Consider the following 12337-nt stretch of genomic DNA (forward strand, 5'->3'; position numbering starts at 1 on the left):
GAGGTAATTATAGATTCACATGCAGTTGTAAGAAATAATACAAAGAGATCCCTTATGCCTTTCATCCAGTTTTCTCTAATGATAACATCTTACGTGAGGAGTTTAATGTCATAACTAGAAAGATGACATTAATATAATCCACTGACCTTATTCATATTTCGCCAATTTTACATGCATTTGTATTTTTGCATGTGTGTGCATGTTTAAAGCTATACAATTTTATCACATGTGTAGGTTAGTGTAACCAATACCACAGTCAAGATATAGAACAGTTCTATCACAATTGGAATATCCCTTTACGGCCACAGCCAGCTCCCTCCTTCTCTCCCCTCCTTATTCCTGGCAACCACTAATCTGTTCTCCAAAGCCATAATGTTGCCATTTTTTTTTTTTTTTTTGTTTTTTTTTTTTTTTGAGACGGAGTCTCGCTCTGTAGCCCGGGCTGGAGTGCAGTGGCCGGATCTCAGCTCACTGCAAGCTCCGCCTCCCAGGTTTACGCCATTCTCCTGCCTCAGCCTCCCGAGTAGCTGGGACTACAGGCACCCGCCACCTCGCCCGGCTAATTTTTTGTATTTTTTAGTAGAGACGGGGTTTCACGGTGTTCGCCAGGATGGTCTCGATCTCCTGACCTCGTGATCCGCCCGTCTCGGCCTCCCAAAGTGCTGGGATTACAGGCTTGAGCCACCGCGCCCGGCCAATGTTGCCATTTTAAGAATGTTGTATAAATGGAATCATGTAGTATGTAACCTTTTAAGATAGGATTTTTATATTCAGCATAATTCCCTTGAGAGTTATCCAAGTTGTTGGGTGTATCAATTCTTATGAAGGGCATATTGTTGGATTCTTGTTTTTATCCACTGTGCAATCCACAAATCTGATTTTTAATTAGTGTATTTAGACCATTTACATGTGAAGTAATTATTGATATGCTAGGGCTTAAATTTGCCATTTAATTATTTTCTCTCTGTTTCCAGCATTTCTCATGTTTCTGTTTGTCTTATCTTCCTCAGGGTTACTTAAACATTTTCTGGATTTCATATTTACATATTTACAGTGATTTTGAATCTATCATTTTGAATAGTTCTCTTAGTGGTTACTCTAGGTATTATAATATACATATATAAAGCAGTAATGTCTCTGTGAATTATGCTCCTTTTTTACCTTTTGGGCTACTTTGTCTTACCTACAAGTTAAATTTAAAAATAAATAAAACTAGCAAACCAAAACAATCCTTCATGTATACCTACTTAAAACAAATAAAACTCACCTCGGTACAGAGAGATTATAGACAAGAAAAGAAGTGAAAACCAAAGCACTTCAGAAGTCATGCAAAGAAATCTTGAATAAGAAGAAAGGATTAAACCAAAACTTTTAGGGCATGACTGAGAAATTGAAAACTGGGGGCTGTCCAGGACATTAGAAGCCTGGGGCAGAGAAAGCCATGTTGTTGAGTATATAAGTTTGTTCTCACATTGTTGTAAAGAACTACCTGAGACTGGGTAATTTATGAAGAAAGAAGGTTTAATTGACTAACAGTTCCACAGGCCGTACAGGAAGCATGGCTGGGAGACCTCAGGAAACTTACAATTGTGGTGGAAGGGCAAAGGGGAAGCAAGCACATCTTCACATGGCAGAGAGAGAGAGAGAGAGAGAGAAAGGGGAAGTGCTACATACTTTCAATGGCAGAGAGAGAGAGAGAGAGAGGGAGGGAGAGAGAGAGAGAGAGAAGGGGGAAGTGCTACATACTTTCAAATAACCAAATCTTGTGAGAACTGTACCAAGAGAACAGCAAGGGGGAAGTTCGCCTCCAATAGTTAAATCACCTCCCACCAGGTTCCCCCTCCAACCCTTGGAATTATAATTCAAAATGATATTTGAGTGGGGGCATAGAGCCAAACTATATCATTGAGTATCCAGGCCTTGTTTTCTTATGACCTGCTGCTTACCACCTGGGAGACCTCATTTCATTTCTTAAACTCTCTAGGTCTCAAATATGAAAGGAAGTTAATAATGGAACCTACCTCGTAGAATTGTTGTGAAGATTCTCCACATGTATGTATGTATGTATGTATGTATGTCTGACACATAGACAAACTCAAATAATTGCAATCATATAACTAAACTTTTTCTTGAGTGTCTACTGGGGTCCCAGGTGTTGCAGGTTATAATGATATGGTGCCATTCCTCAGAATGAGAAGCTAGTGCCCCAGACATGTTTATAGACCCTTTGATACTTCCCTCGCTGGATGAAACCCTCTTTTCCGTTTCTTTCCACTAAGGATAGATTTCAGCATATCACTATGCTTGAAGTAAAAAGAGCTTACTCCAGGCCTCTCGGCTCATGTCCCTACCTTAGACTGATGGCCCTGGTATTTGGTGTATGAGGCAGCAGTTTGAATATGGAGTACAAACAGTGAAAAAAAGGTTGGATATGGATTTTTAGACACTTTGGGAGGATGAGAAAAAGTTCTCATAATTGATAACATTGTCCCTAGTAGTAAGAAATATAATTTTTCCCATCTTTCTAGGCATCCTTATTGATAGATCTTTGGATAGAATTTTTTGCAGAGAATGGGTGATGTTTACTTTTTTTTATACAGGCCCCAGAATGTATATAAATGATTCTAAAAGTTGCTTTTTTTAGGCTGGGCGTGGTGGCTCACACCTGTAATTCCAGCACGTTGGGAGGTCAAGGTGGGTAGATCACCTGAGGTCAGGAGTTCGAAACCAGCCTGACCAATATGAAGAAATGCCGTCTCTAATAAAAATACAAAAATTAGCTGAACATGGTGGCATGCGCCTGTAATCCCAGCTACTCAGGAGACTGAGACAGGAGAATCGCTTGAACCCGGGAGGCAGAGGTTGCAGTGAGCCGAGATCATGCCACTGTACTCCAGCCTGGGCAACAAGAATGAAACTCTGTCTCAAAAAAAAATTAAAAATTTTCTTTTTTTAGTGTTTTTGTACAAAGGATCATCGTGGGCTGATGTCACTTGACACACGCAGAATGGTCATCTTAGGCTATTGCAACCATGTAGAGAGCAATTCCTTAAGATGGTCTTTTTATTTACTTATTTATTTTAAATTTCCCTCATTCCCAACGTTTATGGTGTAGAGCTCTGGCTCCATTTCAAATCAGCGGAAAAATTATCATCAGACCTAATAATGTTTTCTTTTGAGATGGAGTCTCGCTCTGTTGCCAGACTGGAGTGCAGTGGCGCGATCTCGGCTCACTGCAACCTCTGCCACCCTAGCGGCAAGCGATTCTCCTGTCTCAACCTCCCCAGGAGCTGGGATTACAGGCACCTGCCACCATGCCCGGCTAATTTTTTGTATTTTTGTAGAGACGGGGTTTCACCGTGTTAGCCAGGATGTTCTCCATCTCCTGACCTCATGATCCACCCACCTCGGCCTCCTAAAAGTGCTGGGATTACAGGCGTGAGCCACCGCGCCCGGCCAAGAATGTTTTTTATCTCCTTGTTTCTCTTCCTTTTATGGGTCCTAATCTTTTGTTTAACAATTTATTTCTACTTCATTTTGACTATATATTTTCTTTTCAAGGCTTTTTCTCCCTGCATCTTGCCAATATCCCTAACCCCATCCACTCTCAGCAAATTCGCCTAAATCTCCCACCATGAATTTTAGTCCCAGGTTAGACTTTTAGCCTTATCTCCCATTCTACTGAACAAACTGCAAAAAAATATTAATACTAAGGGCAGTTTAGAGTCAACAAGAACTGAGAACACCTGCAGCTGGTGGTACCATCTGTGCCTGTCAAACTCTGGCCAAGTAGTTTTCCATGGTGGAGAAAGAGAGAATCTGACAACGGCTTTTGGTTTGGGGTTACTGAGAACTGAGCCTGCACTGGAGGAAGATTAGGAGAGCTGGGAGGCTGCTCTTTCTGTTTGTAATGTGTGGCTCATCTCCCAGAAAAACAGGCCTCTCCCAGAAAGTGGTCAAATTTGGCATCTGAGACCTGAGAGTGGCCTCCTGTGGGTCCTTTCTCTCCTAGCCCATCTGCGAAAATCAATCTGTGCCAGGTGCCCCACATGGCAGAGGGGAGTGGTGGAGTCATGAAAAAGAATTAAACAAACAAACAAGCCTCACAGAGCACACAAGAAATTTCTGAAGAGAAGCTTCCTAGGCTTTTGGTGAGGCAGAAACAGGAGGACAGTAGAGAGTAGCAGCAGAGGAGGAGGAAGGGGAAGGATGTGGAGGTTACCTGATGGCCTAATTGGTTCTGACAAAGCACTCCTTTGTTGGAGAGAATCTGAATCATGCAAGAAGCAAATAAATAAGGAAAAATGTATGGCAGCTAGGTCATATCAGTCTACATTAAGAAAAATAAATGAGAGGATATTGGGGAGAAGATCCTGAGAGGAGAAAGGCAGACGGGAACTCTTAGGAAATATTCTTAAAATGAGCAGCAAATGTGCAAAGGGACTTTCAAAAGAGGATTGTGAGATGAGCAATGAATAAGTAAAAGGGTACTTAACCTCATCACTTATCAGGGTAGTGCAAATTAAAACCACAATGAGATAAAAATCCTACCAGAATAACTAAACAAAAAATGACTGACCAAATCAAGTGTTGGCAAAGATGTGCAGGAATTGAACTGCATGACAATGCCGGTGTGAGCGTAATTAGTGCAAACCCTATGGTAGACTATTTACTGCTATTGTTAGAATTGAACATATGCATGTCCTACATCATAGCAGTGCTATTTCTAGGTGCATACCCAGGCACAGTGAGAACATATGACCACTGAACATCATGTACATAGATGTTTATAGCAGCTTTATTCACAATAGCCATATTTGGAAATAATAATAAATGTCCATCAACAGTAGAAGAGATAAATATATTGTATATGTTATGGAACACTGTGTAGCCTGAAATGGATGAAATGAGAAAGAATGACATGTGGATGAGTCTCACAAAGATAATAACAGAAAAGCATCAGATGACCTGGATGACAAAGAAGCATAGTGTTTGGGGTGTTACATGTATTTAGCACATTATGGAGAAAATAGAGTGATAACTTGAGTTCTAGTGAGCTCCAAAGGAATGGAATGATATGTAAAAATCGCCAGAAATTTGTTTTAGCCATGCTGAACCTTTCTATAATGAGACCTAAATAGAATAAAGTACTGGGTAATCAATGTTTCCCAAATTATTTTTGGCATGAATGTTTAAGGACTATTTCAAGAGATGCAGTGTCCAGAAATTGTCACTATGGTAGTAGTTTTTAAAATGCATTCCTCAGAGCTGATTGGCTCCAAGAGTGTGTAACTCAGAAGTGTTGTCTACCATCTGTTTATCTATCTAATTAACTATCTATTGTAGAGAAGGTTTGATGGAGTAAACCAAACAGGCAGTTCGGGATTCATTTGTTGGGGATCTGCACAAGATACTGCAGCTGGAAACCATCATTCTTTTTTTTTTTTTTTTTTTTTTTTTGAGACGGAGTCTCGCTGTGTCGCCCAGGCTGGAGTGCAGTGGCGCGATCTCGGCTCACTGCAAGCTCCGCCTCCCGGGTTCACGCCATTCTCCCGCCTCAGCCTCCGAGTAGCTGGGACTACAGGCGCCCGCCACCACGCGCGGCTAGTTTTTTGTATTTTTAGTAGAGACGGGGTTTCACCATGTTAGCCAGGATGGTCTCGATCTCCTGACCTCGTGATCCACCCGCCTCGGCCTCCCAAAGTGCTGGGATTACAGGCTTGAGCCACCGCGCCCGGCCGAAACCATCATTCTTAGCAAACTATCACAAGAACAGAAAACCAAACACCGCATGTTCTCACTCATAGGTGGGAACTGAACAATGAGATCACTTGGACTCAGGAAGGGGAACATCACACACCGGGGCCTATCATGGGGAGGGGGGAGGGGGGAGGGATTGCATTGGGAGTTATACCTGATGTAAATGACGAGTTGATGGGTGCAGCAGACCAACAAGGCACAAGTATACATATGTAACAAACCTGCACGTTATGCACATGTACCCTACAACTTAAAGTATAATAATAATAAATAAATTAAAAAAAAAAAAAAAGAAAAAGAAAATAGTTTAGGCTGCTAGAAAAAAAAAAAAAGAAAGAAAAAGAAAACAAAACACTTCCTTAGAGAACTGTTATTGTGGTGGTAAGAGATTATAGGGAACCAGGAAAATCTAGCAAATACAGCCATCTAACCAAAAGGCAATATTACCACCCTTGCTGTGCCAGGGGCAAGTGTTGATATAGACAACATTTGGAATTTGGAGTCTGGAGTGAGGACTCCTTGGAATATGACACTTAAAGAATCCCCTGATAAAATCTAGCTAATACATAGCAATAATAATATTAGTAAACATTTATTGACTATTTACTATTATTTAGTGATGTCTGCTATTTTTATACATCATGTGATCCTCACAAGAGCACAGACTTTGTAGTCATGATGAAGTAGCTGCTCTCAGGCTAATGCTCCCACCAAGAAGCTGAGTAAATTACTGTTTGTAGGAATCAGAGTACACCAAAAGGGGCTAGCATTTGAGAGATCAATAATGCTCAAAGAAGAAAATGCATTGAGGTGAATGGGACTTCTGTGGGTTGTTTCCTGTGATGCATATGCAATACTTAGAAGAGGCATAGTGGCCTAGATCTTACAGGAATTGCAGTGGGATTGGTAGACAAAAATTAATGTTCAGGAATAATAAGACAGTCACAATATGAGGTACCAAAATCCTGGAGAGAAGGAACCACAGAGATCTGAGCCAGAATTCTGCACGTGACTTTCCCTGAGGAATTTGCAGATTTCTACACCACACGAGCAGTGAGATACTGAGAAACCAAAAAGAATGCAGAAGTTTAAAAGGCCAAAGATCTAAGCAGAAATGTAAGCAATCCCACAGAACTGAAGAGACAGAAATTGTAGTTCAGAGCTTCCCAAGAAAGAAGGGTATTGATAAACATGGCAGATTCTCAATTGAGACTCTGAAGAGCTAGATTCTAATAGTATGGGCAAACTGAACATAGACCACTCTCTACTGGATCAAGATAATCTGTGTATGTTCTGTCTTCCAGAAAAAAGTGGAATCCTCTCTGCAGGATTTCAGGGTCTAAATAATTATTTTACTTATCATGTATGATAGTCAATGGAAAATTACGAGGCATTATCAGGAAATGTAACCAGATAAATGAATTTCTTAGTGAAAACAAACTGTAGGTTATGGATATATTGGGATTATCAGACAGATTTCAATACAACTATGACTAATATGTTTAAGAAAATAGATATAAAATTGATTATTTCACAACTGGAATCTATAGACAAGAATACAGGGGAAATCCTAGAAGTGAAAAACTTAAGAATGTAAGAAATGTGTTTAATAGCAGATTATACATAGTAGAAGAGTTGATTAGTAAAGCTAAAAATGTTTATAAAAATAACAGATCAAAGCATCAAGATTAAAAAGGTGAAAGATAAAGAAAAGTGCATAGCAGACACCCAGTGAAAAATAGTGCTTCTCAAAGTATGATCCTGAGACCACTTCTGGTGCTGGTCCCTGACAAGATAGAGTGTTCATAAATGTTTATAGCAATTGATTTTGCCACAACGTTTTAACAGTATATATTATGACAAAATTAGACTGTAAGGGATTATAAATAAACAGAAAAACATTCATCACAACTAGTTTAAGAAACATTGGTATAACGTAAGTATGTTGGAGTCCCAGAAATTGGGGAGAGAAAGAATAGGGCAGAAGTAACATGTGAATCTCTGTTGACTAAGAATTTTTCAAAACTTATAAAGCCTCAACACACAACTTCAAGAGGCTCCGTGGACCCTAAGCAGCATAACTACAAATAAAAACATACCTAGGTACATTAGAATGAAACTGCTGAAAACCTAAGAAGAAGAAAAGAAAATCTTAAAGTCTCTCAGAAAACAAAACAAATAAAACACCAACCTTCAAAGGAACTGTAGTTTCTGAAGCTGCTGCCTTTTCAATGGAAATGGTCTAGAATCCAGAAGTCGTTGAAATGGCATCTTCAAAGTAGTGAAAGGAAATAACCACCGACTTAATTCTATATCAAGTGAAAATATCTTTCAAAATAACAATAAAATTAAAATATTTGTGGATAAACAAAAGCAGATAATTTGTAAATAGCAAACTCACATTAAAATATTATTTGTCTATTTATTTCTTTTTAAAAAAGTTGTAGAGACAGAGTCTTGCTGTGTCACCCAGTCTAGAGTGCAGTGGCATGATCAAAGCTCATTGCAGCCTTGAATTCCTGGACTCAAGTGATCCTTCCACTTCAGACTCCTAAGTAGCTAGGATTACTATTGCATGCCACTATGCCTGGCTAATTAATTTTTTTTTTTTTTTTTTTTTTTTGTAGAGGCAGGGTCTCTCTATGTTGCCCAGGCTGGTCTTGATGGACTCAAACAATTCTCTGGACTCAGCCTCCCAAAGTGCTGAGACTTCAGGCATTAGTCACTGCATTTGGCCCCCACACTAAAATATTAAAAGAAGCTGTTCAGGCAAAAGAACATGATCCCAGATGGAAGTACAGAAATGAAAGAAGCAATGAAGAGTAAGAGAAAGGTTTAATATAAAGGAACATATAGATAAATGTAGTGCAAAACAGGTAATAATGTCTAGTGAAATTAAAATACTTTGCATTAATAGCCCAAATGCAGGAGCAGGGTAAAGTATTATAATGTTGTAAGGCTCTTGCAATGTTTCAGAATTTGTGAAGGCATATATTATATTATATTCTAGTAAATCAAGAATTAATAATGCAAGTTTAGGATGATCACTAAAAGGAAGATAACAAAAGAATTTAGATGTGACTAACTAATAGATAACAAATATGAAATTTTCTTAAGTACTTGATAAATTTTTTAAAAGCTAGGAGAAATACATAGGACTAAAGAACAAATGAAATAGAGAACAACTGTGAATGTGGTAGATTTAAATTCAAATATGTCTGTATTTACATTAAATATAAATGGCCTAAATATTCTCATTAAATGACATATTACTTAACTATATAAAAAATAATTTTTGGCTACCTAAAGAGACATACTTTTAAATATCAGGGCACAGAAAGGTTAAAAATAAAATAATGGAAGAAGATATACTATGCAAACACCAATCATAAAGAAGCTAATATAGCTGTACTGATATTAGGCATTACAGATTTTAAGGAAGGAAGTCATGTTAAAAATGAAAGATGCCATGACATAGTGACAAAATGGGCAATTTGACAGGAATATTTAATAATCTGAAAATATATGTATTTAGTAACACAAAATATTTAAAGCAAAAACTGATGAAACTAAGAAGACAAGCAGATAATCTGACAATCATAGTTGGCAGTTTTAATACACCTTTCCCTCTTTAACTACTAGCATTAGCTGACAAAAATATGAGTAAAATATAATAGTTTTAAATAACACAATTAACACATTTGATCTAAATGACATATAGAACTCTACATCCAAAAGCTACAGAATACATTATTTTCAAATCAACATAACACATTTAACAAAATTAATTACATACTGGTCAATAATGCAAGTCTTTAAAAAGTTCAATGAGTTGAACACACAGAATATTTCCTCTGATCGGAGTGGAAATAAGCCATAAATTAATAACAAAAAGATAATGAGAACATACACATAATGCTATGACCCAGTAATTCCATTCCTAGATACCTCACATTCATGGGTATATTTGGCATGAAAGGAAGTATACAACCATGTTCATGCAAATCAAAAATAACCCTGTGCTCGTCAACAGTGGAATGAAAAAATTATATATCAAAATGATGCATCATGTATTCATATAATGAAATAGTGAATGAGCTAGTGGTATGCACAACATGTAGATATAATGGTAAGCAAACAAAGCCAGAAGCAGAGAATGCATACCATAATATTTCATTTATACAAGCCTAAATGGGTAAAATTAAGTGATAGTGATACAAGTTGGAATAGTGTTCTGTTTTCCTTGTGTAATTGTTATACTTCATTAACATATGTTTTTTAAAAACCCCAAATATCTCAAGATAAAAAATGCAGAAGCATTTTCTGGGTAAAGAAAGATGGGCAAACATTACAAACAGAAGGAAATTTGAGGGGTTCAAATTCCATATCAGTCATCAGTCATGAGTCTTCTTTCCTCCAAAAAACTTACTTTTGAACTTTTAAACTCTATTAACATTCTTATCTGTTATTTATTATGGAACTAGATAAACCCACTTATAGTATCATTTAATTGTCTCAAATCTGATTTCTTTCAATCTAGATTACTTGTAGGGTAGTACGATGTAGTGGTTAAGGACACAACTCTGGAGATAGACTGAGGTTAAATCCTAGTTCTAACATTTGGGCAGGTCACTTAAACTCTCTGCATCTCAGTTTCTTCACTGTAAAATAGAAGTAATAGCAATATCTATGTCAGCGAGCTGTTTTGAGAATTAAATGAATCAATATAATTAGTTACAACAGTATCTGGCATAAAAGCAAGCACTCCATAAATGTGTGTGATTGCCACTATAATTACCTTGGAGGATTGGATCATTCTTTATATTTGTTTTAAATCCCTCGAATACCTAGAACTATACTAAGCAATCAGGAAGATGGGCTTCTGGACAGCTAGAAGAGAATATATTTGGAAACTGACTCTTTTCTCTCTGTGGGTGAGGATGAGCTTACATTGATGACAAGTTTGGCTTATGAACTAGGACCTTAAGTAGAGCTGCATAAATTAGTGTAAGTGTTATGAATAAGATGAGAAGAATTTGCTTTCTCAGCTCTGGCAGGAATTTATGACCCTGAGAGTCACTTTATGACCCTGAGTTTGCCATAAGTAGCCTAGTGTTCTGATAGGAAACCAAATGGTAAATGCCAAGACACTAGGGCATTGGTCTCTTGTCTGCATAGTCACCTTACTTTCACTACGATCTTTATTCATGTTCTTTATTCAAATTGGGAACTTCTAGCAAGGTTATGTGTGTGTCATCTACAGATATGTAAGCAACCTGGACTCTGAAAGCCTATATATTAAAAATAAAGTTTATGGATTGAATTGAATTGAATCATACTGACCTGAGCAGGAGTGAATCTTGAGAGATGGCTAAGAACCAGGAAGGCTTAGTGGCTTAACTTGTAGAAGTTAGATGGCTATGAGTTTGATTCACTAGATATGTAAATTTTCACAAGACACTTAACTTCTCAGGCCCTTAGCTTACTCCTTTCTAATGTGTGGCTAATAATCATAGGAACCCCACAGAATTGTTGTGAGAACTAAATGAAAAATGTGTCTGGTACATGTATTAAGCATTCAGTAAATTATAGCAATTGCTATTATTGTGGTTTCTATTTTTATTTCTCTCAGCCAAGAGGCTCAAGCCAGGCTGAACTGAATTGTGAAGCTGCAAGCTTTTCAAATGTGCTCCTTCCTTATTTTAAAATCCTTTTTGTTTTTATTTTTCTGACAACCCTGACAGCTTGGACAGGGTAGGGGCTATTATCTGCAGGTGGCATTTGAGATAATAACATAGAGCGATAAAGTGATTTGCCTAACGATCTCATAACTATGGGTGTTAGAGTTAAACCTAGAACCCAACATTCCCTAGTTCCAGCCTCGAGATTTTTATTAATTCCTGCTCTATCTATGTGCTTATCTCCTGATGACCAGCAAGAGATTATTCTTCACCTCTGTGCAGAAGATTTCTGAAAGAGGAGTATTATCCAAATTACCAGCAAAAGAAAATCTTATCTTTTCAGATATGATAGATGACTAACATAGATCAGTAGAGGTTTCTAAGAGTTCTAAGAAGTTTAATATAGAAGTTTTCTTTTAGGGCCTGACATCCTCACTCACCCACACTGCGACTCATTTTACCCTTAACCTCTCTCCAGCATGGCCTTTCATCTTACTGCATTCTTCTTGCTCTGTAGTGGGCTTTTTCCAGTTCTCTGCCTAACTTAATGAAGAAGATTATCTCACAGTTCCCAAGATTGTTGCTTCTCATTTCAAGCTACCAGGAGAGACTCAGCAATAAATTTTATATTGGGGATTCAGTTTTCTTGAGAAATCTTTAAGTCAATAACCAAACCCTTTAATTTTCCTTAACAATGGTGACTCTAGGGCTGTGGGAGGTATTCTTTTACCTTCTGTCTCGGCACTAAATGCAAGCTCCCTGAGGACAAGGACTTTTTCTATCTTCCTGCAGAATTCCTCAGGGGACAGTACAGTGCCTGGCACATAGTAAGTGCTCCTTACATATTTGGCAAATGAAGGGATGATGTCCCAACTCCAAAATTTTTTATATTTTAG

The 12337-nt window shown here is 37.9% G+C and overlaps 1 protein-coding gene across 11 annotated transcripts in view; it reads left to right on the top strand.

Annotated features, from left to right (window-relative positions):
- ST6GALNAC3 (ST6 N-acetylgalactosaminide alpha-2,6-sialyltransferase 3) overlaps positions 1–12337 on the top strand; it is a 567065-nt gene that overhangs the window by 300579 nt on the left and 254149 nt on the right. Inside the window, exon 2 of one of the 11 annotated variants that reach the window (XM_031653100.1) lies at positions 1985–2052. The exons of 9 other annotated variants lie outside the window; for them this stretch is intronic. Coding sequence is in view for 1 of the 2 variants with exons in the window: in XM_031653023.1 (XP_031508883.1) it covers positions 2051–2056 (6 nt within the window). In the remaining variant the exon portion in view is untranslated. Of the gene's footprint in view, positions 1–1984; positions 2057–12337 lie in introns of all 11 variants that reach the window. One more of the 11 variants, XM_031653023.1, reaches the window with a different exon arrangement.

This window comes from Papio anubis, chromosome 1, assembly GCF_008728515.1.
Source record: "Papio anubis isolate 15944 chromosome 1, Panubis1.0, whole genome shotgun sequence".
NCBI lineage: Eukaryota > Metazoa > Chordata > Mammalia > Primates > Cercopithecidae > Papio > Papio anubis.